Genomic DNA, 24129 nt, shown 5'->3' with positions numbered 1-24129 from the left:
GAGACCACTGCATGTCCGAGGGCCACTCACCATGCACGGCGACTGCAATGAGCCTGCGAGCCTCTCCTGCGGGGTTCGTTACGATGCACTCAAACTGCGCCGTGTCCTGGAGGCTGGGGCTGGCAATCAGCAAGGAGCCAGAGGACAGTAACCTGGGACACAGAGTGCATGGGTGAGGGGGGGTCACACACATAAGACCAGACCCTGCCCCACTAAGCTCAGAAATGGCCCCCAGCACCCGATCGCAGCGGCCCCCAGGACAGAGAGGGCCGGGGTCAGCTGTGTGCAGCGCGGAGCTAGGGTACAAGGGCAGAAGCAGCATAGCAAGTGAACCACAGGGCAGCAGAACCAGCCACTGGACCTGACGCGCTCTACAAAAGGCAGCTGCACACTTCCCCGAGCAACCCACCCCGCCTGCGGCATGCACGGCAAGGACAGCGCCGGTACCTGTATGGGCTCCGCGGAAGGTCCACATTCAGGAGGTGCCCGTTTTTCTTCCACGTCACGTGGGGTTTGGGGAGGCCAGCGGCTTGGCAAGCGAGCGAGGCCGGGCTGTGGGCCGTCAGGGTGAGGTTGGAGGGCCCCGGAGCGATGGCAGGAGGGACTGCGAGGAGCAGAGACAGACGCAATCGGTTCAGGAGCGGATTCCAACCAGCTAGAGGCATTGCTGGAGGGAGGGGGCATTAATGGGGGGCGAGCGCCTTGGCTTGGGCCAGTCCAGCAGGAGGCAGAGGGACCCCTTGGAACAAAGGAGAGGGGACGCCGGCACGTATAGGAAAAAGGAGATGGTGGTATCCAGAGCAGAGGCTGTCTGAGATCCATGCAGCGTGGCTGGATGCGAACCCTGCACGCCGGGCTCCTAGGGGCCTGCCTCACGCCCAGGTTAGTCCCTTCCCTCCTCACGCTCCCCTTACCTAAGACTCGGAGGTCCAGGCCTCGTCGGTCAGACCCAGCAGGGCTTGATGCCACGCAGAGGTAACGTCCCGTGTCCTGGACCTGAACTGGGTTTATTCTCAGGGAGCCGTCTGACAGGAGCTCCAATCTGAGGGGAGGGAAGGTGAGTCCATCAGGCCACCGGCCAGTTTGGTTTAATGCCTCGTTGACAGAAAGCAGCAGACAAATAGGGAAACAGGCACTGAGGAGAGGAGAACACTTGCCAGCAGACCAGAGCCATCGTAAGGCCCAGAGGTGGCCACCGGCGCAGAGGAGTGGTCCACGCAGGGTGTCAGGGCGCCCGGGCTCTGTTCACAGCTTGGCCACTGACCTGCCATGGGATCTTGGGCAAGTCACCTCATCTCCCCTTGCCGCGGCTCGCCCAGCTGTACAGTGGGGGTAATAAACGTGGGTGCCTGCGAGGCTCCGTTCCTCACTGTTTGCAAGGGGCCTGGCCCGCGTAGCAGCCCGGTTACAAACCTGAGCTCACTGGGCTGTGCTGAGGCTCCAGGGACAAAACAGACGGGAAGCGGCTGCTTTCCCACGGCCAGTTTCAAACACCTGGGCGAGCGCGGCTGCGGAACGGCCCTGGCCCCTGGCCCCGCGTACCTGGGGTTCCCAGCAGGCAGCAGGAGCAGGCCATCCTTCCTCCACGTGCGCTGGGGCGTGGGCCGCCCCTCCGACTCGCAGGGCAGCAGAGCTGACGCGTTCACAGTGGCGCTCACGGCCAAGGGGCCCGGCTTTATCACAGGGGCAGCTGCAACCAAAACATCACCGGAGGTGGGATACGGGCATTGGAAAATAACAGTAAGAGAACCTGGGGCCAGTGAGCGGCGAGACGGACTCTCAGAGCTGGCCAAGGCCCGGGGCGGGAACAGCCGGGGAACCATTGACGAGAACAAGATAACGACAATGGACAAGGTAAGCCGGGAATGGAAAGCTGAGGTAACGAGCAGGTCGAAGGCGGACAGCGCGTGGACAGAACATGCTGCACGGGGATTGGTTCCTACCAATTAACCAAGCCAATTCAATGAGGTGTGTAAACGGAGGGACTCCCAAGAGCCCGCCCACCCTTCTGCTTTCGGGGTGATGGCGCATCCCACCAACCCAACTCTGGGAAGGGAAGCGAGGGCCAGAGTGTCTGAGTCAGCCCAGCTCTGCTGACCGCAAGGGAGCCCCAGCAACTGAGTGTGCTGGAGGATCTGAGCGGGGGACTCACACCTCCCCAGCGGCCCCGGAGCTCTGCTCACTCTGGATCTCCACGTGGAAGTTCAGGCTGGTTCTCCCCAGCGCGTTGCTCGCTGTGCAGCTGTATTCTCCGCTGTCAGGCACTCCCAAGGCCTGGATCTGAAGGAAACGCCCCTGGGCCAGAAACCGCACGCGGGCATCCTCCTGCCAGCACCCAGAGACAAACACCCCATCAGCAGCGCCGCCAGACCTCGATGCGCATCTGACCGCCGGCTTCACGCATAACGAGCCCGGTGGCCTTGCTTCAATATCCCAGAGGCAGCATCTGCAGCACCGAGCGGCCAGAGCTGAGCTGTGCCGGGGGCTGCTGATCAAAGGGACCCACGTACCGGGCAGGGATCCCCAGGGCAGGAGCTCCGGTCCCCTGCCATGCAGTGACAGGAAGCCAGCTGGTGCATTGGCTGAGCCACTGAGAGTGGGAGGGGATCTCTCGGGCCCTGATGTGGTCTGGGGAGTCAGCGCCACCTTGCTGAGATGCCAGCCCCTCCCTCTAACCCCCTTGCCACGCACGCCCAGCCTGGTACGTTCGGCAGCAGCGGACACCCCAGCTACACACCTGCAGCAGGGATCCCCCTCGGTGCCACTCGATGTGGGGCGGCGGGTCAGTGTCTGCAGGGCACTCCAGGGAAAGCTGCCCGCCGGCCAGCGTGGTGACGGAGCGCGTCTCACTGGAGTCCCGAACGTTTGCAGGCGCTGCGGGGATGCAAGCCAAAGGGGTCAGGCACGTGCTGAAGGGGAATCGCGCCCAGGAGCAGCTGGGAGCGCCGGAGAGAGAGCGCCGTCCCCAAACGGTAACTCCCACTGACCAGCCAACGCCCGAGAAATGCCCCAACCCTCGCTGCTCTGCTTTGCACTAACCCTGCTTGCTCTGTCACCCAGCCCCAGGCTCACAGGGAAGGCACTTACATCCCCCTTCTCCCTTCCACCTCGCTGTTCCAGAAGGGTGGGCACAGGAGAGGGCCAGGACCTGTGGGCTCAGCTACGACCCTGAAAGGCTCCCACCAGAGGAGAGTGCAGGACGTCCCCCAACACCCCAGTTCCAGGAGACGTCTAGGCCCGTGGTCCTGCCTGCACACAGCTGCTTTCCAGTGGTGCTTTACCGGGACCCACCAAGGTTGCTGCATGGTGGAGATTGATACCAACCCTGCAGTTCATGCCAGTCACCCCAACCCCTTCCCCGTGGCGCATTCCCTCTGGGGGCACCATCCGCTCCCTTCCCTGGGCAAAGGGAAGCCAGCAGGGTGAGCTCAGCCACCCATCATTGCTAGAGGCTGATGTGGCCAGCTCTGCCCTGCGCCCACCCCCCACTCTCCCAGGCAGGAGTCGCTTCTGATGGCAGCGCGGACGTGCCGCTGTGCGACTGGCCTGCGTTCTAGCCACCGGCGCCCCGCTGTGCAATGGTACCTTGTGTCCTGACCCAGAAGCTCTTGCCATCCTCCCCAGCAGGGTTGGCGGCCAGGCAGGTGTACAAGCCGGCATCGTCCGCCTGAGAAAGGCCAGGAGGGAGGGGAAGCTCAAGTGAAAACTCAGGGTGGGAGGGAGGAAGGGGAGGGGGGCGGGAGCGGGAGAAGTCCCCACCTGCACGCTCTCTATCCGCAGGGAGCTCCCGTTCCTGGCCACGATCCCGGGCCTGGCTAGCAGCCGGCCATCCTTCTCCCAGGTGACGCTGGGGGCAGGGACTCCAGCTGCGGTGCACAGCAATTCCAAGGGAGCCCCAATGGTGGCGGCCACCTCCGTGGGCTGGACCAAATCCTCGAGGCGCGGGGGCTCTGCAAGGCACGGCAGGGCTGATTTCACCGCCCCTCCTCCAGACAGGGGCCTGGGAGGGCAGGCGGGCGGAGGGGGAAGGTCCTCCTTGGGGCGGAGCGCGGAGATTTGCTAGTGCAAAGGGATGCCCCTGGCCCTTAGCACCCAGAAACGTAGAGAGCTGAATCGGGCATCGGGCTTCCAAGAGAACAGATTGGGCACTGCCCATCCCCCTCTCCATGCCCCCCAGCTCAGCCCTATCAGCCCAGCCTGCTTGCCCCTCACCCATCCCTCCTGCTGGCCCCTGCCCTCGCCCCCTTCCAGCCTCCCTGGAGACAGACTGCAGAGAGGCGCCCAGGCACGTACCCACGACGGAGAGGTGGAAGTGTTTGCTCACTTCCCCGGCCTCGTTCCCAGCCACACAGGAGTAAATGCCCGAATCGGCCGGCTGCACCGACTCCAGGTACAGCCTTGTGCCCGGGCCATTGGGCACCAGGTTGTTTTGCAGAATCAGGGGCTCGCCATCCTTCAGCCAGGTCAGAGTGGGCAGCGGCGACCCGCTGGCTGCACAGGTGAAGGTCACGGCAGAGTCGGTCACTGCGGTCACGGCCTCGCTGCTCCCCGAGGGCTCTAGGGCTGGAGGCACTGGGGGGAGGCAGAAGCAGCAGACGTCTGTTACCGGGGCCAGAGGAGGCCTCGCCTGTCATTTTCAGATCGCACCCACTCCAGGCTGCACCTTCTGTCTCCTGAGAGGCGCGGCTCAGGAGCCAACCCCAGGATGTGGACGCCTGGGTCAGGGGCCTAGAGTGGACAGAAGGTGACTCTGCAAAGCACCATTCGCAGTTAGCAGAGACACCCTCTCACAGCCTCTGACACACTGGCCACTGGTAGCCTGGCTTGGGTCTGCTCCTGCTGTCCATCCTGCCACTCCTCCATCCTCTGGACAGTAACAGCCGGGGCCCCTCGTCTCCAGCCAGCTCTCCGGCCATCACTCCGTCAATCTCTCCCTCCATGATCAGTGTCACGGTGATTCCCCATCACACCCTGCACTGCCCCTGGCTCATTTCTTCACCAGCGATCCCCTCCAGCCAACTAGCCAGTGACCCCATCCCCCAAATCTGCCTTTAGCCAGTTTCTCCTCCCCCCACTCCCCAGCCCCTTTCTCCCATACACCCCTTCCCTGCCCCCATTTCCCCATCCCCTCTCTCTCCATGCTTTCTTCTTGTCCCAGCCCCAGTCGCCCCTTTCCCCCCCCCACTCCAGGCTCTGCCCTCCACAGCGGACCCCGCGCTCACACAGGTGACATTCCCCTCCTACCCTGGATCTGCAGGATGAAGCTTCGCTCTGCTACTCCCGCCCGGCTGGACGCAACGCAGGTGTAGATTCCAGTATCCAAGTCCTGCACCGGAGAGATCCTAACTCCCAGGGGTGGGGGGTGGGGTAAGATGATGATGAATCAATTCAGAGCACACAAAGGCCAGCTTGTGGTTTCTGCTCCCCACTCCCTGCGGTGCCACCGTCACGGGACAGCTGAGTGCACACCACATGGCATACGGCCGCCCTTCCAAAGCACCGAGCCGGAGAGGCAGCGGGCTGAACTTGCAGCTCCTGCTGGATCTCCAGTGGGACCGGTGGGTGCTCAGCACCTCTGAAAATCAGGCCCCTGGACGTTCAACACTCCGCTCAAATGCAGCCACGTCTGGAGTGGGCAGTGGCAGCCACGCAGGTGCCAGGCACAACAGCGCAGGAGTACAGGGGTGGGATTTTGGAAAGCACCCGGAAACCTCCTCTCTTACCTGAGGGTGCGTCCTGCGGAAAGCAGCCTCACCCGGTGGGAGAGAGGGAGGGGCAGTCCGTCCCTCAGCCAGCTGATCTGTAAGGGAGGGGAGCCCCGTGCTTGGCACTCCATGGTAACCAACCCCAAGGGGGCGCTGCTGATGACCTCAGAGTCGTTGGCCCCTCGCTCGATAGTAGGGGGAACTGAGGGGGAGGAGAAAGGGTTGCCATTGAGGGGGTTAATCTTTGCCCCCGCCCAGTGCCACCCAGCATGCTTCACTCACCCAGGACGTTCAGCATGTGGAGCTTGGTGTCCTCTCCGGCCCTGTTCTGAGCCAGGCAGGTGTATGCCCCTGAGTCAGACTCCCGCAGCCCCTTGAGGAGCAAGGAGCTGCCATCAGGAGACAACCTGCACACACAGGGAGAGGAGTCTCAATAAGGCAGCAGAACCCACTAGGGCCACATATAGACACCATGGCCTTGCCTGGGAATCAAACCTGTGCCCTTCTGTGCCGAAAACACCAGCCCCTCTCACTAGAGCTAAAGGATTAATGCCCTGAGCCTTAAGTATCAGGCGTTATCCTTGCCGGAGCCAGCCACTCGAGCTATGTGCACTAAGCCAACCATTACACTCAATGCAAAGCATCCCTGCCCACCCTGGCTAATAGCCATTGATGGACCTATCCTCCATGATCTTAGCTAGTTCTCCTTTTAACCCTGTTATAGTCTTGGCCTTCACAACATCCCCTGGCAAGGAGTTCCACAGGTTGATGGTGTGTTGTGTGAAGAAATACGTCCTACTGTTTGTTTAAAATCTGCTGCCTATTAATTTCATATGGTGACCCCTAGTTTTTGCATTATGAGGAGTAAATAACACTCCCTTATTTACTTTCTCCACACCAGTCATGATTTTATAGACTTCTATCATACCCCCCCTTGTCTCTTTTCCAAGCTGAAAAGTCCCTGTCTTATTACTCTCTCCGCATACGGAAGCCGTTCCAGACCCCCAGTCATTTTTGTTGCCCTTTTCTGAACCTTTTCCAATTCCAATGTATCTCTTTTGAGCTGGGGCAACCAGATCTGCACGCGGTATTCAAGAAGTGGGCGAACCATGGGTTTACACAGAGGCAATATGATAGTTCCTGTCGTATTCTCTCTCCCTTTCCTTATGATTCCCAAGATTCTGTTCGCTTTTTTGACTCTCGCTGCCCATTGAGCCACGCCGCCCCTCTGCAGCACCAGGGCCCTGGCAAGAGGCGTACCGGAGGCGAGGGGCAGCATGCAGGGCCAGCGGGCTCCCATCCTTCAGCCACGTGACTTCTGGAGCTGGCTGTCCTTCCACTTCGCACTCCAGCTTCACCCCGGTGCCCTCCAGGACGCTGTGCTCACTGGGGATGCCTGCGCTCAGGATCCGGGGCACCACTGAGCGGAGAGAGGAGACAGTAACTGGAGAGCAGAGGAACTGACCCCTTTATAGCCCAAACCACGTCCTCAAGAGGCCTGAACGCTCCCACGACAATCCGTCTCCATCCCATTCGGCGGCAGCCTGCTCGCGGCAATGCCACACAGGGCCTACCTTGCACCGAGACGATGAAGTCTTTGCGTGCCTCCGCTTCAAGGCTTTGTGCCAGGCAGGTGTACCGGCCCACGTGGAAAGGCTGCAAGCGGCTGATCTGCAGCTGCCCGCCTCGGGACACCACTCCCTGCTCCACGCTGCTCTCTGCGGGGGAAAGAGAGCGCATCGCTCCAAAACACGTCCAGAGAACTCGGCTTCTCCGCCGCGGAGGTTCCCTCGGGCTTGCTCGTCCTCTGGAAAGGAGGCTTCCCACATTTCCCACTGGAATTCCCCCCAGCGGGACCCCATTCTCCTTTCGCTCATCCTGGGGTGACTCAGCAGCACTACCCTACGCAGCGCTGGGAACTTTCTGCTTACGGGCATGAAACGCTGGGTCACGACAACTTCACCGCACAAAATCAAGATCAGACTCCGGTTCAAGTCGAACACAGAAGGATTGAGGTAAACCCAAATAAAGCCAGATAACGTAAATGCAAGTCCCAGGCTATCTGGAGACTTTAATTCTGCAGGGATCTAACCAACATGTCGGTTGGCGATTTCCACTATCCCAGAACTGAAACACCACAAGGGAACCAGAGTTCACATGATTTTGGCTCCATAAATAGGCCCCCGAGGCTTTACAAGAGTCCATGAAAAGCACACAAGACCATTAACACACCCGAAGATTGCCCTGCATACACCCTGGTGTTTATTTCACAAATTATAAGATGCACGTCTGTCACTGTCTTAGATCTCAAAGCACTTCACACACACAAATGAGCCAGGCCTCATCCCCCCCACGTGGTGAGTGGGGAATCCCCACTATAGAGGGAGGTAAACTGAGGCACAGAGCGGTTCAGCTCACAAAGCAAGTTGGCATCAGAACTGGGAACAGGACCCAGAAGTCTGCATCCGCAGTCCTCTACTCTGAACCCAGAAACCACCCCACCCTGCTAGAAGCGCTAGCTGTGCCCACTACAGCCAGCTAACGCCCAGCCCTGCTATCCCAGCAGCCCATCAAGCCAGCTGGTGCGGTGATGTGGCCTCCTTACCAAGCAGGGCCCCATCTTTCAGCCAGGTGATGGCAGGAGGGGGAACACCGACCGCCTCGCAGGTCAGAATGAGGAGACTCCCCACGGCTCCGTAGACTGTCTCCTGGTGTGGGTTCTCGATGGTTGGGGGGGCTTTGGGAGAGAAGCAGAATGCACAGGGAGGCTCAGTCGCTGCCACTGGGGTTGGGGGACACCAGGACCCTTCTGCATTTGCTGAGATCACATTCATAAAACACAGCCATGGAGCAGCCCTCCCTCCAGCTCAGACAAATGGTAAACACCACTCAGCACTTTCACCCGGAGTTCCCAAAGCCAGGGGGAGTGCCGCTGGCCCCATTGCACAGGTGAGGAAACTGAGGCACACCATCAGCTCTGCTGCCGCCTAGGAACAGAACCCGGGTCCCCTATGTGCTGCCCCATGCTGCTTCCCTACTCAGCACTCCTCTTGCAAGGACTGTACCTGCAGAAACAGCACAAAATGCTAAAATAAAAAGTGATTCCCATCTTCAGTGGGTGTCAGTGAGAGAGGAGTGTCTGGAGCTGCACACTGGCCCCAAGTCCCCACTGGGCTCTGCAAGGGGCTGTTACCATCACCATCATCCCCGGGGACTGCGCTCACACTCAACCCTGACCTGCATTTCCCAGCTGCCCAGCCTCTGAAGATAAAACCCCAGAGCTGAGAGCCCTCAAGTTTTAGAAGTGGAGTTTAAAATCGAGATCTGGATTGCAGAGCCCAGGAGCCCATCTGCCCCAGCGAGTCCTCTCCCCAGCACTAACCACGTCCATGGTCACAGTCCTGCAGCACTGACCTAGCATCGAACTAGAACAAAAATGGGGATCCGTCCTCTGGAAAAAACTTTGCATTTCAGAGAACAATCAGAATCAGAACTGGATGGCCACCGCGCTGCCTCCTGCTTCCCATCTGCTGTGTAAGCCAGGTTCTCTGGTTGAATTACATCCCCCGTGGTCTCCCGTCTTGGTGAGTGGAGGTGGTGCATCATGGGAGATGAAGGCTATGTCCACATTGCACCACAGTGTGGACTGCAGGGGTGTGAAGTGCAGAGTGCACCAAAACGTTATGTTCCAACTGTCCCATGTGGACGCTGCTGAGCAAATGAAAAGGTACCTAGTTCGCATTAGCATAGCCCCGTTTCAGAGAGGACTGCGTTAATGCAAACAAGGTGCCTTTTCGTTTGTGCCGGCGGAATCCACACAGGGCAGTTGGAAAGCTCTGGCAGTCACACCCCAACAGTCCGCACTGCGGTGCAGCATAGAGAAGCCTAGAGTCTAGCTGGGGAGCCCGCCCCATACAGAAGAGAAGCATGAGGCACCAGAACTACAACTCCCATGAGGCACTGTGGCAGCATTTCAGAATGCAAATCGTTTTGGGGCGTTCTGGTTTTTGACCCATATATATATATAAATTCTCCACAGAAAGCAGACACTTTTCACACAAATGTTCACTGAGTCGAAGGCCCAATTTTCCGTCCAAAGCAGTTTAAATAGGCAATGGCCAGCCCTACTTCTGACCTTTCCTCTATTGAAAAGCTTGATGCAGATTAACGTCCCCTATTCAGGGCAGCGGAGACAGGGATGGCGTAGATAGATGCTGTTACTGGTCTCACTTCCAGATCTGCCAAGTAACCTCAGCCCTGACCTGCACCCTCTTACGACCCCAGTCCCAGGTCTCCTGAGACAGACTGAATCTGGAGAGAACAGATGGAGGCACGTGATTTAAACCCTCTTCTCTTACCTTGGACGGTGAGCGTGAAGGTTTGTTCTGCCTCCCCTGCCACATTGGTGACTTTGCAGCTGTAGAGCCCTTTATCCGACACCTGCGAGAAGGAGGGAGTCATCGGAATCTCGCACGCAGGGCACGGACAGCTGAACAGGTGGAACGGTTTCCCTAGGTACAACCTAACCTTACCTGGGCATCGTCAATCTCCAACCTCTGCCCTCTCAGCAGGGTCCGAGCACCATTCCCTAGTGCCAGCTGGTGCCCATTCTTGTACCAGGTGACCACAGGCTCCGGCAGAGCATCAGCCTCGCATTGCAAAACAGCAGTCTCTCCGGCACGCACCATCACGACCTCCGGCTGGCCTCCAGGGGGCTGCGTGATGGTGGGGGGAACTTTACCAGAGAGAGAGAGGGAGGGAGACAAGAGGCTCTAGTATTGCTGGTGGATGGGGCAGTGTATTTCCTACAGAGGGGAACCGCCTGCTCACAGAGAAATTCAAAGATCTCTAGGGAGCTGGCCTCCCCACGCCGGCGTATTTAGGACACACACTTCCATGTATGCATGCCCCCCGCATACCACACAGAGGCTATTCATGAAACACATGGACAGGGCCAACTTCCAAAGGGGGTCAGATGCAGGCTGCAGCTGCACAAATGCATGCAAGTGCAAATCGTGCACTTAACCCCTTGCAGGCTGTTGCATGCACAAATGTTGCCAGAGGGTAAGCAAGCCCGGTGAAAATCTGGCCCACAGGGATACAGCCTCCTTTCAAGCATAGGTATAACTCCCAAAGCACACTTGCTTTTAGAGACCCTGGCCTTGGGGGCAGCTGCCAAGGCACCAAGTTTCCACACTAGGGACTAGCTGTAGCCGTGTGCAATCACAGTAGTTTGTGAATGCCTGGCCAGGCTGGCCCCTGGTACAATAGTTATTATTTTACCCGGTGTTGGATAGGGAAGGTGCTGTCCAGCAGCTGCACCAGAACAGAGGCTACTGCTAGAACAGAGCTGGCCTGCCTCAAGCACGGACAGATGGGTCACCACAGGAGCCAGAGGGGAGCTGAAGGCTCATGTGTGGCATCGCGTGCTCTGCTGCTAAGTTGCCGCTTCGGTCCTATTGATCTGATGGAACCAGAAAGGCTGAGGAGGAAGATGTTGGCCCACAGTGCACGAGGCAGACCAGGCGCAAAGGCCTTCGCTCACCATAAACCTGGAGAAGAAAGAGCTTCTCATCTCTGCCGGCTGCATTCAGCGCCACACACGTGTACTTCCCCCCAGTGGAAATCCGCACTCGAGGGATCTGTAGGATTTGAGAACCTGGAACAAGGAAAGGCCATGCAGGCTGGGGCTCATTGCCCGGCTCCGTCCACATGGCTCCAAGTTAGCACCTGGCCACACCCAGCCACCAGCCTGCTCCCCATGCTGCATCTGGATAGTCATACAAATCTCTCGCATGGCCCCGTGGAGCAGAACTGCTACTGAGCTCAGGGGGAGACCCAGGCACAGAGAGGTCGCAGGATACAGCCCCCAGTCCATCATAACAGCAGGTCAGCTGCCAGGTCAGGGTTACTTTTCCATGTTGATTACAGGAAGTGATGAGGGAACTTTTCCAGCCTCATCTATCGGAAAGTGTCCCAGAGGGGATCATCCACTCTGGCAACTCTAAGCTGGGATTCTCAAAACAACCTATGGGATTCATCTCAATAGGAGTTGGTGCCTAAACCCCTTAGACTCCTTTGAAAATTCCAACCTTACACTCTCTGTATTCGGTATCAGTTTATTAAGTGTGTTACTGACCCTATAAGAAATGTTACCTCCCATCAGGAAGCAGCCAGCCAGCTCTAGCAGGAGAGTCACTGGCTTATTAACCAGGTGGGTTTTCACCAGCACAGCCATACGCACCTGGGATGAGGACAACCTCCTCGCTGAGCGGCAGGGTTTGGCCATCCTTGTACCATGTGATCTCGGCAGCGGGATGTGATTGGACATGGCATGTCAGGGAGAGGCTGCTATCGACGACAGCAGTGATGCTTTCGGGGTTTGCTCCCGCTATCCTGGGTGGACCTGCTCCTCCCAAAATCAAAACGTGTTGATTAGAAATCTCCCCCCATTTATCCGGGTGCTGTCCACGCCGAGTGCTAACCAGCACCGCGGATACAGCAACAGGCAGCAAAACAGCTAGAGAGGAGAAAGGATTGGAGCTTGGACATATTAAACAGCAGCCTGGAGGTAGCCGAGTGTGGAAGGCCAGAGAGACGGGAGCCCTGCCTGGACACTGCACTCAGTGTAAAGAGCAGGCTACCGGGTCACGAACGTAAGAGTAAAAAGCTGCCCAAGGAGGAGGGAGCCAGTGTGAAATACAAACGCTACCTGCTGACTTTATCCTCAGCCTCAGACCCGGGTTACCGGAACTGCTTGGAAAGTGGCACAACTTGGAAGATGCAGGGCCCGGGGAGAAAAGCAAGCACAGAACTGCATTCTGAATGGAGGGAAGCCGTGGTTATTACCCTAGCGCCTGAAGGTTCCACCCAGGTCAGGCCTCAGCGTGTTAGGGGCTGCACACACGCAGTCTAAGGGTAGGGCTACACTGCAATCACGGGGACGTGTTGCAGCTTGTGTAGATACACCTGAGCTAGCTTTAGCACTGGGGCTGCGGCCGTGTTCGCTTCAGCACCTGCTGTACAAACACATCTGAACCCCTAGGTAATGACTTGCAGGCTAGTCTGTGCCGAAGAACAAGCTGCTGCAGCTTCACTGCTCTGGTACCTGAGCTAGCTAGATCAAAGGCAACTCACGTGGGTCTACACAAGCCACATTCACGCCCCATATAGACCATCAGGGACTATACGGAACAAGAGTTCAAAAAGCAGAAGGGTCCAAGCCTGCCTGCAAAAATCACATCAGCAAAACCCGCAGTTGCAGCACCACATGTTCAACGGGTTCCCTGGGGGCCTACCCAGACATGTGCGCATGCATTTACCCGGTTTGTGTGTGCAATTGTAAGTGGGCAATTTGGCACCCACATTTTTTGCAAACAGACTTTGAGCCTCCGTCTGTGAAAACGTGCTGCAATGTACCTCGATAAATATATCTGCTGGTTATAGCTACAGCTGTCCTCTTAGCTTAGATTATCATAGGCTATAGGATCTAGGCTCAGTCCTTTCAAAACCCATAATACTGCTTGTGCCTGACATGTGGCATCCTTCAGGATCCTTAGGTCTGCCTCCCTGTGTGGTGCTTTAAGCACGTGCTAAGGAGATAAGGGAGAAAAATTAGATGGATGGAGAAAGAGAAGGTTCGGGATAAACTCATCAAGAGAGCGATGAGCTCCTGGGTGCCTGGGTAGATAAATTATTGGAGGACTCAAGGGCTGACCAAGAAGGAATCGGATAATGGACCAATCTGGAGAAGGGTCCACTTGAATTACTCACCCAGAACTGTGAGAGCAAAGCGCTTCTCTGCAGAGCCCTCCCGATTCTCTGCCACACACACATAGCGGCCAGTGTCTGCCACCTGTACTGAAGCCACCTGCAAAGGGAAAGCAAGATCCCTGCTGAGACGGCTAGGAGTCGTCACAGACACTCACCAGCGGATTCAGAGCAACAGCCAAAGAAGCTGCACTAACACCTCCAACGGTGGGTGTTTTCTGCCGCTTTTCTCCCACTGCAGAGCCTGCTGGACACGACACCCACCCGCAGGAGCCTGCCGTCCTCCAGGAGCTGGTGCCGGGGGCTGGTGGTGAAGGGCAAGTCATTGTGCAGCCAGGTAATCGCAGGCGCTGGGTTCCCAGTGACTTCGCACTTCATGTGAGCTGTGCTGTTAGCAATCACTGTCACCTCTTCCACCAACTCCTCCGTGTTCCCCTGGATAACGGGGGCAGCTGGGGACAGAAGAGAACCGGTCAGTTATGGGCTGCTCATCTCTCAGCCCTCCTAGCTAGGGAGGAGAAGCCTGACCCAGGCCTCCCTCTCGAGGGGAGGGAGCATCAGGGCAGGGTCTCAACAGTCTCCATCCTTCAATGCCCCTTCATTCTCCCACCTCCCACTCACTTCCCACTTCCCATGATCTCATCTCACTTTGCTCCTTGCTGCTATCCTAAGCTTTTGCAGTTCAGTCGCCTCCCCTCTCTGTTGTGAGGGAGAGCGCAGTGCCACTGTGAGGTAGCTTCAGAGCTGGGAAATGAACCCAGGAGTCCTGGTTCCCGATACCCTGCTCTAGCGAGGAGGCACCACTGTCTCGGATATGCAAGTGTGACAAGAGCTCAAGGCTTCTCTCACCCGCAGGGAACGTCTCGGTTCTAGGTCTGTCCAGCCCCTAGCAATACAAATCATTATTTATTACGTGCTCCCCACCAGCCTCTCCCTGCCCTTGGCAGGCGTCCCAGGGAGCGATCTCTGAGCCAGCCCGTGGCACTCACATCAGGTCACCTCCCTTCTGCAGACGATGACCGAGACTGATACTCTTCAGAGAGAACCTGAGTATCAAGAGCTCGGGGACGGGGCCAGATTTTGCCGTCCACACACCAAAGAAATACAACGTTACGGGCGCCACCTGCAAGGGCTTGCCAGCTCCTGAAGGGAGTCGCCTCGACTGCTCAGCCCAGCCCAGCTGCAGGGCCGGGGGGGACAGAAGACCTGGGGGAGGGAGGCAGCTCCTCAAGATCATTCAGGGTCCTGTGTGGCTCCGGCTTTCTGCCAGGACCCAGAGGCAAATAATTTTACCTCCCCTTGGCCCCATGATGTCTTCCCCTGGATACTCACACAGCACCAGCAGCTCGTAGTGCAGCCAGTCCTCTCCTGCCTCATTGGCTGCCTGGCATGTGTACCTCCCAGCATCCTCGGCTCTGACCGCAGGGATCTGCAGGATACGTCCCCCTGCCAGGCAACAGGGAGTGAGAGGGGGGGACAGGAATGGCTCCTAGGAAACCACTGTTCTCCTAGCGAGAGAACTAGAGCTGTGAGCTGCTTTGTGCGCGGGATGGGGTCAGCGAACCTCCATCGATAGACATGCTCTCAATGCTGCCTACGCCACGACTCATTCTGGCAGCAGACTGGGCCGTGCCCTCCCGCAACATCCTCTCTGGCAAAGCTAATGGGTCTGGGCCCAAGGGCAGTAGAACCTGCTAGGGGCACCCTCGTGTATCCGGCCCCTCTGGAGCACTCAGAAGGGCGTCGTAACGAGGGAGGAGGAGGCAGCCACTTAAAAAGGGCAACACAGTGAGCTAGGAAGCAGGGCATGCAGACGGCCAGAGCGATCCCCACTGGGGAGACAGTCACATTTCCAATGCTTGTCCCTGCACCGTTCCTGTTGCTGCTGTCATACATTTCAGGGACATTAACAGAGCCATAGGAGGCTTCCTGAACATCTGGCAGCACAGCAGGCGTGCGCCATTTGGCACATCCAGCAGTACAGGAGAGGCATCCCCCCAGTGCACCTAGCACGTCCCATAGTACAGCAGACGTACATCTGGGCACGCTGGAAGATTGTACTTTAGCTGAGCACACCTGAAACATCTGGCAGCCAGGGTGGTGCGCTCCCAAACCTGGAATGTGCGTTAGCACAGCAGATGTGCATCACCTGGGCACATCTGGCATACTGTAGCTGGCCAGGCCTACACTGCCCAGGAACCTGGCAGGTGCTCTCTATCTGGAATGCCCAGCAGCTGTCAAGTAGCTAAATTAAGCTTTCAGAGTTATCTGACCACACTGAAGTTTGCATCGATAAGCCAAGCTTGTTACCTAGCAATACTAAAACCCCCTCCGCAGCGGAGAGGGGCTCTCCATCCTTGTACCAGGTGAGCTTCGGGGGCGGGATGGCATTCGTGTCACAGTACAGGGAAGCCGGGCTGTTGACTGTCACCCCCCGGTGCTCTGTCATCTTTCCATCCTGGTCTTCCGCCTGGTAGCGGATCTGGAAGGCTGTGCTGGGATTTCCCTGCCTCTGGAACAGGGGGGGCACTGAAAGAGAGCAAGCAGCAGCAATCAACGCATACTGGGGAAAAGACCCAACAGGCACATAGGCAGCCAGCAGGGGCACACGGATCCAGGGTGGAGGGATTAGCCAAACTGACAGCTTAGCCGTGGGAAGTATTCTCGCCCAGTCCCCCGAAAAGCACTCTCTGGACACGCGGGTGGCTGCACACTGGGAAGGGGTAGGGCCTGTTGCCGTTCTAGATCCGCTGGGATTCTCAACCCATTTCTGCTCCCTTTGTGCCTCTCCCAGCTGAGGTCAGAATCTGGCCCCAAACGAAAGCTACTTGGGCCCTTTGGGCTCCACCTGAACATGGGATCTCACCGCATGGTGGGTGAAATAACAACACTTCCACAGTGACTGTTCCCTGCCCCGCTCTTCTAGCGCTCCACTTCCTGCCTTCCAGGGCTCAGCCCCCTTACGCCTTCTGCTCCCAGACTCTCATTTGCAGCTCTGCGACCAGCGGCTCCGGGAGAGAGACTCGCCTTGAATATGCACGCTGAAGTCCTTATCGTCTTCGCCCACCGGGTTGGTGGCGATGCAGGTGTAGCGCCCCGAATCCGAGACACGGGCGGGACTGATCCGAAGAAGCTGCCCCTCGCTGAGAGCCTGGAGATGGCTGTCACTTTCCAAGAGCTGGCGAGGAGACACCCAGAACAAGGATGTGGGGGAGGAGGAGGAGGAGAAGGCGGAGTTAAACCTTTCTCATGGTGATTAAATGCCAGGATCAAAGCCTGGACAACAGCCACAAGAAAATACAAAATCCAGACCCCAAGCTTTACAAATGGTGCCTTCCTCTCCCAGCCAGCTGGAAACTGCTCTTCCTCACCAATAGATACCTGGCTATTAATCATCAGAGGGTTTCATTGCCTTAAATAAGCACATTATTTCATGAGAATCAGTGTAGAGATCCTGAATCTGAATGAAAACAGAACACGGAGTAAAGAATTACCCTTCCCTGCCTGCCCTCATGGCAGAAATGGCTGGCGGCAGCCCAGGAGAGAGCACACCCTCTCAGGGACCAATAAGGGGGCTTTTTTGGTTGTATTTCTAGGCATCATTAGGCAACTGACCGTGCCCAACTGCTGTGCAGCTCCCCGCTCTAACAGGGGCTGGCCAGGTTGTCACACGTCCACCATCTCCTTTGGACTCCAGAAACCTGATCAAATGAGAACAGCTGCCCAGGATGAAAACAGCCCGTCATGATGGGGGAACTCCCCAGCCTTCCCCACTGCAGTCCCATTGATCCTGGCCCACTGAAGTCCATTGGTCCCCTCCCCTTGGCTGTGCCTTTGGAAGGCTCCAGTCTCTTTAGAAATGGTTATGAGTTTTCACTAGCGACACTGGCGGTTTCCTGCCTTTTCTTTAGCAATCTCACCTGCCCATCCTTGTACCACTGTATGGTCGGCTTGGGCACAGCCCAGGACTTGCACTCCAGTGTCAGGGTGCCGTTGACCTTGGTTTTCACCTCCTTCATGGCAAATTCCCCCAAAGCATGATCTTTGGCAATCCAAGGAGGAACTAGGAGCCACGACATGAATACAATCAGGACAAGAGAACCATCTCCCTCCGCACCTGCCCTTTGGTCTAGCCACACGGGCACCGTGATGCTGGGACACCAGCTGACCGCTCACACCAAGGCCTCACTGAGCACTGACAAATGCATAGCTGGAAACCAGTCAGCTCATCCGTGTGCTAGTACTGTTTAAATAGATAGTAGAGTTATGAGAATGTGTTCAGACTTTATGAAATGCCTGTAGGATGCTGCGTGTATCAATCTGACTTAGAACATCTGTACCCCATGTTCGAAGGTGATATTTACGTGTTTGCTCTGTGACTAGAGAAGTGTTTGTTTTAAAACTGTAACCCCCCCAACCCTCAGGAGAGAAACATTCCCCAGTGTGAAACGCTAGTGACCAGAAGAGCTGGCATCTCCTCTCCAACAAAAGAAGGTCCATAGACACCAGAGAAGCTGTTGTGAAACAGCAGGGGATAAAAGACTGTTGAGTGGCCCCCCACACCCATGAAGAGGAGACAAAACACTCATCCCATCAGCTTGAGCTCCGGAGGGAAGGGAATAAAACGCCCTGTCAAGAAGAAACTGTTATCCCTGTGCTGCTTGGACTTCAGGGAGAGGGCAAGATTTCCAAGCATAAGCTAAACCGATGGGGATCTCTTGCTTGGGTTACCCCTAAAGGACATATAGGGCTTGCACATTACAGCAGCTTCCAAGACTAACTCATTTGTGGGTGTATATTTACCTGCTTTAACCTTGTAAACAGCTGTGGAAGCAGGGAAAGAATTAATAAGGATTTGAAGGTTGTAACTGATAACCAAATATGCAACCTGGTGTCTTCTAGGAGTGAGAAAACAAGATAGCAGAATGGCTTATGTATAAACAAAGTCTGTAACAAAAGTATAAAGGCTTGCTGTAATTGTTTACCAGTTGAGAGACCTGTCCATTGTAATTACTGGAGAAATAATAAAGTATTTGATTTAACACAGCTCATGTCTTTTTCCTAGTTAATAAACCTTTAGTTAGTTTATTATAGGATTGACTACCAGCATTGTCTTTGGCGAGAGATCTAGGGTGCACTCCACCTGGGGTAAGCAACGGGCCCTTGGCACTGGGAGTAACCTGAAGATTGTGATTTTTACTCTAAGGGATCATCTATCGCCAAGGGAAGCTTGCCTAGGTGACAAGATGGATGAAAGTACCCAAGGGACTGTCTGACTCCATGGTTAGGCTGTTTTAGTGCCTGAGGAGTTTACATTTGATGCTTGGTTGGTGAAATCTAATTATAGAACATACAACCAGTCTGGGCTTTGTGCCTTGGCTTGCAAAGTCTGCCCTGAGGCTGGGACCCATGTTTGTGGGCTACTCCAGACAGCCTGGCCCGCACATTCCTGTGCTGTAGGTGCGCAGCAACAGCCAGCCAGTGAGGAGTGCCAAGGAGAACCCTGCCTCAAGGAGCACAAGGCAAAGCAAATACAAGTCAGTGCAAAAGAAACCCACAGCTCCGCTGCCAGGAGGGAGGGCTCCTCGGAAGGGATTGGAAGGCAGAGGTTTAACATAAGCTGAGATAGAGCCTGCTGCAGCACATGGGGTGGGCGATACCTTGAGTGGGAGCAGGAGACACAGGGAGCGACCAGGAGGGAAGGGTGGGCATCGCTACTGGACATAAATAGCCCCCTCTCAGTGCACAGGGAATGCTGATCCAGCTCAGGTAGGACATACCCCCAAGAGCAGCAGGAGAAGGGCACGCAGGGAGCTTTAGCAAAGGGCATCTAGGGCAGGATCCCTTCTTGGGCTAAAATGTTCATATCATAAAAGCTGCGGCTCCGTCCGGCCCATGGAACATGCATGTAACAGAAGGAAAAGCAGCAGCCGTGGGACAGGTCTGAGCAGTAGTCGGCAGTAATAACGGAAACATGGGGCCTTGGCAAAGCTCTTTAGAGAGGGGCTTCGTACATACCAAGGACCCTGACTTCATAGCTCTTCACAGCCTCCCCGAGCTCACTGGTGACGATGCAGGTGTACCTGCCAGCATCCTCTTCCTGGGCATTCAGAATCTGAAGCCCCCGGCCACCTGGTCAGGGAAAAGGACTTTCCGTGATGGCGCCTACGGCAGCCCTTAGTCCCTCCGTTAAGAAATAAGCAGGTGAATCATCCCGACTAGCAATCCCTGGCTAGAACACAACACAGCGCAGGCTATGAAAAGAGCAGCTATTCCCCAGGAATTGCGGCTGCCTGTCCACACACAGCATGAGCAGCAGCAAAGCACCTTCCTCAGAGGGACCCGCTGACATGCCTCAAGTCTGAGCTGCAAAGGTCACGTCTGCAGCACAGCCTCCAGGCCTATAAAATCACTGGTGTCGCGCTGGCACAGCTCCAGCAGGCACCAGCTGAGATGATGGGTTTGGGAACGTCAGCACCCATCCAGTAAGAACACGGTCCAAGACCTCATCCCCCACCCAGGCCAGAGAACCCTGGTCACACCATCGCTCTGGACCGGACACAGATGCGAAAGGCTCCATATCCAGTCCCTAGTCCGTGTGACCAATCGGGAAGCAGTTACATGAAGTCAACAATGATTCTGAGCAACCACATTCACTGAAATTGATACATTACCAGGGAGCAACCGGGCGTTTGTGGAAGCTTGGAAAGGAACCTCATCCTTCAGCCAGGTGATGGTGGAGGAAGGGTAGGTATCACAGGGCAGGGATACTGGGTTATCGATCACTACGGTAACATTGTCTGTGGCACCCTCGTGGCTGGTCCCAGGAAACGTGGGACTAACTATGGGAAAACAGAGATCGTTTTGGAATGGAGAGAGAGAGAAAATGTATCCGATTTCCGTCACAGCTGAGACTTTCCACCACTTCACTCCACCCATCAGAGTGTGCAGCGCTCAGCTCCTCCGGCTGACAGCTGGCCGAGCGAGGACTAAAACTCCCGGTTCAGACAGAACCTCGAGCACTGACGTCTAAAGAAACTCTGGGGCCGGTTCTACTCCACCCAGCACCAGTGGAAGGGAAATAAGTCCTAGTTCACAATGGCCAGGGAAACCATACCAATGGCCACGGTTAAACACTCATTGCTAACATGTCTTCATCGGAAACAGGGATACGACCATTCCTCTGGCTCAACAAATTGCTCAAAGGCCCTGGCCCTGCAGGGTGCTGGGAACTTCTTGCTAAAAGGTAGGTGCTCCGTACTTACCTAGAACACTAAGCAGATAGTGTTTGGTTTTATCAGCCACGGCATTGGAGGCCACGCAGGAGTAGCGGCCAGCGCTGGAAAGGGTGGTTTGGTTTATCTGCAAGACAGATCCATCTGGGGATATGTAATAGGCGTCTCTGCTAAGCAAAGGGCTGCCATCTTTTAACCAAGTGATCTCCGGCTTGGGATTGCCTGTATGGTGAAAGGGAAAAGAGGTTAAAAAAAAGCACGACTCGGCCTTTGCTGAAGTTTGTCTCACGTACGCTCAGCTGTGCTGGAGTGAGCCAGACCAGACCTGGAACCTGGAGCACAGCTCTGAAATGTTTTCCCTCCACCCACCCCAGGGTTTAAGAAGAGAGCCTCAGCAGCTGGCAGAGAGTGCTGGATAAGCCACAAGAGCAATGGGGATAAACTGACCCTGTGTAAATTCAGGCTGGGAGGTTTCCAACCATCGGGGCAGTGAAATTCTGGGACAGCCTCCCAGTAGGAGCAGTGGGGACAAACAACTGAGCTAGTTTTAAGATGGGACTTGATAAGCGTACGAATGGGATTGTATGACGCAGATAGAAGGGACTGGACCGATCCAAGAGGTCCCTTCCAGACCTACATACAGCCAAGAGGTTTCACTATGATGAGACAGGTGCTTCCATCTCTACCTTACCCGGGTATCTAAGTTTCATCCTGATAAATGGTACCCAAGTGCCATATTCCATCTCTTGCCCTGGAATAGAGGGATCAGCTCCCTGAAGAGTTAATGAACATGTGTCTTCCCCTGTTTGTTATCAGAGGAAAGAAGAAAAAAGTGTGGCAGCAGGATGGCGGCTCTATCCAGGCATTGCCAATGCAGCCAGCTTTGCAGGACACGGGAGCCCAGGATAAAGGCAAGTTATTTTTCCTAATGGGAAAAAGGACTCAAATGCACATGGATGGCTAAGTCGCTTCAAAAGAGCCTACCCCTTGCTTAGATGCTGGGCAGCAAAATGATGATTTATTCCATTTGGGTGAGCCATCACCACGGTGCATCACTGCGCCTCGTCCAGAGAAATAAAAATTGTCCCATGTGGGCACAGAGGGGGCAGGGATAAAGCAGCAATTTATCACCTATCCCCCAGGGAAGAAATCCGAAGGGAAATCTAGCCCCCTGCCCTGCTCTGACGGCTAGCAAAGACAGGTCGTCTTGCAGTATCAGCTAGAACAAGGTCGGCAGCAAATGTTCTCCCCAGGCCCGCAATCCAAATCCCGCTCCAGATCGCCAGGAATCCAGGCTAGGGACCAGCAGCTCCTCAGCTGATCTCCGATGTTGCGCCAGCACATATGCGAATCGAAGCCCGGGGGTGCCTCACAGGCAGAGGCACAGAAGAGAGGAATGTGTGGAGGAGGTGGCGGGGGATGAGGAAGCTGTCCTGAAAATGCAGGCAACTCTTATTTCAAGTCCCTTTGGTGACGTCAGTTGAAAGCCTCACACTTTTCCGTTAGGAGTAATTAATGTAAATGGGACAGACTCGCTTCATGCAGAGGTCAGGTGGGTATTTTTTTTAATCATCTGTATTATGGTAGAGCCCACAGTCCCTGATTGAGATTGAGGTCTCATTGCACTAGGTGCTGTGCAAACACATAATAAGAGACAGTCCCCCACCCCGAAAGAGCTTACAGTGTAATCGGACAAAAGGTCACAGGGAGGGGAAGCAACTTGCCCAAGGTCACGCAGCAAGTCAGTGGCAGAGGTAGGAAAAGAAGCCAGGTCTCCTGTGTCTCAGTCCTATCCACGAGGCCACACATCTCGTCTTTACGTCTTGATTACCCACCCAAAGCACTACAGTTAAAACCACGTCTTGCTTTTCCCAGCCAGGACCTGCGACACTCACCTGTGGCTACACAGGACCAGCTGACTGACCGACCCTCAGGCACTTGAACTCTGTCTTCCTCGCCCGCGTTCTCAATGCTGGGGGGAACTAGAAAGCCAAAGAGAGAGAGGGGAAGACAGGATGATTCTCTCGCCAGGAGTCCGACCGCACCGAGAGAGACAAGAAACCACTTTCTAGCCACCTAGAGCAAAGGATTTGGGGATTGTCGTACATGAAGGGCCTGTGTGACTGTAGCACTTAGCTTCTCCTCTATGTCAGAGAATCCCCATTAGAAACCTTGTAGCAGGCAGAGCATTAAAAACCAAGGGGACAGAGGAAATGGTGACAGGTCCCAGAGCAATAACTCAGGTATCTACAGTGTTTCTGACCCAGTGCTTCGTCCTTACCTAGGACCTCCACACTGAAATCCTTCCTAGCTTCCCCAGCCGCATTGCTAGCTACGCAGGAATAGAGGCCTCCGTCTTGGGCTCGCATGTGCGTCAGCCTCAGAATCCATCCACCTGGAAATAAAAGGGAAAAGCCACAGTGGCAAAGAACAAAGAAACGGCATTACCAGTGACGACGCCCTGTCCTAGCAAGTCTCCGACATCGCCTGAGCTGGCCTGTCCCAGCTCTCTCCTTCACTCATCAGGGCACGTTCCTCAGGTCTACAAGGACACGTGAGGGGTCTATATAGTGCTCTCTCCACCACTCTCAGAGTACAGCCAACTAGGAGTGTCCACTAACCCCAGCAGGGACTCCCGCCAAACATGGCATCCTCTCATGTGCTTTTTCCTCACAAAAGCGACAAAGAGTCCTGTGCACCTTATAGACTAACAGAGGTATTGGAGCATAAGGTATCCACCCACGAAAGCTCATGCTCCAATACGTCTGTTAGTCTATAAGGTGCCACAGGACTCTTTGTCGCTTTTTACAGATCCAGACTAACACGGCTGCCCTCTGATCCCTTCCTCACAAGTAGCAACTCAGATCGCATAGAGGGCGGGTCTATCCTACAAATACAACCAAGGGTCTCTCTCCGTATAGCTTCAGTCTCCATAGCAACCAGGCACTGAATACTGGGTTGGGATGGCAGGGCAGGCCAGTGACGGCCAGTAACAGATTACCACCCTCTGGGAGCAAGGAGGGAGTAGGGAAGAGATCATCTCTCTCCAAGTCTCAATTCCCTCCTTAAGCTGCTCCCAGGGCAGTGCACCGACACGCTGCTCCTTAGGGTTTGTCTTCACTAGGGAACACGCAGCGTTTACAATGCGAGAGCGACCCCAGCAGGAAGCCCTAGCGGAGACAAGGCAGGAGTTAGTGGAGCTGGCTGAGGTAACCCTGAGTGTGTGAGGGAGGGGGCTAGGGGTTATTCCAACCGGCCACACTGAGCCAAAGCTAGCACTTGCCAGGTCTCCACTAGGATAGCTGTCTTCTCAGAAAGAACACACCTTTTGCTCCTCGTGGGGATGTAGCCACCATGAGGACAACTTGTCACTGGAAAAGTCAGACAATCTCGCTCCCAGGGGTGAAATTAGCAGAAAA

General features: G+C 55.8%; 1 protein-coding gene across 1 annotated transcript in view; it reads right to left on the bottom strand.

Moving 5' to 3' along the window:
* The window catches only part of HMCN2 (hemicentin 2), a 152902-nt gene that overhangs the window by 19671 nt on the left and 109102 nt on the right, over positions 1–24129 (bottom strand). The window contains exons 47-76 of the mRNA XM_039507027.1: positions 22992–23105; positions 22606–22692; positions 20741–20932; positions 20150–20317; positions 19494–19607; positions 17396–17538; positions 16503–16653; positions 15786–16004; positions 14808–14921; positions 13740–13927; positions 13479–13575; positions 11950–12111; positions 11251–11364; positions 10238–10440; positions 10064–10145; positions 8311–8442; positions 7280–7423; positions 6966–7125; positions 5988–6112; positions 5724–5907; positions 5245–5342; positions 4294–4572; positions 3760–3950; positions 3586–3667; positions 2738–2874; positions 2184–2325; positions 1543–1690; positions 915–1042; positions 448–604; positions 31–152 (exon numbers count right to left, since the gene is read on the bottom strand). Coding sequence (XP_039362961.1) covers positions 31–152; positions 448–604; positions 915–1042; positions 1543–1690; positions 2184–2325; positions 2738–2874; positions 3586–3667; positions 3760–3950; positions 4294–4572; positions 5245–5342; positions 5724–5907; positions 5988–6112; positions 6966–7125; positions 7280–7423; positions 8311–8442; positions 10064–10145; positions 10238–10440; positions 11251–11364; positions 11950–12111; positions 13479–13575; positions 13740–13927; positions 14808–14921; positions 15786–16004; positions 16503–16653; positions 17396–17538; positions 19494–19607; positions 20150–20317; positions 20741–20932; positions 22606–22692; positions 22992–23105 — 4377 coding nt within the window. The remainder of the gene's footprint in view (positions 1–30; positions 153–447; positions 605–914; positions 1043–1542; positions 1691–2183; positions 2326–2737; positions 2875–3585; positions 3668–3759; positions 3951–4293; positions 4573–5244; positions 5343–5723; positions 5908–5987; positions 6113–6965; positions 7126–7279; positions 7424–8310; positions 8443–10063; positions 10146–10237; positions 10441–11250; positions 11365–11949; positions 12112–13478; positions 13576–13739; positions 13928–14807; positions 14922–15785; positions 16005–16502; positions 16654–17395; positions 17539–19493; positions 19608–20149; positions 20318–20740; positions 20933–22605; positions 22693–22991; positions 23106–24129) is intronic.

Source organism: Mauremys reevesii, linkage group 19, assembly GCF_016161935.1.
Source record: "Mauremys reevesii isolate NIE-2019 linkage group 19, ASM1616193v1, whole genome shotgun sequence".
In the NCBI taxonomy this organism is placed as follows: Eukaryota; Metazoa; Chordata; order Testudines; family Geoemydidae; genus Mauremys; species Mauremys reevesii.
Note: the sequence above shows the minus strand (reverse complement) of the source record. Positions and strands in the feature narration are given on the sequence as shown.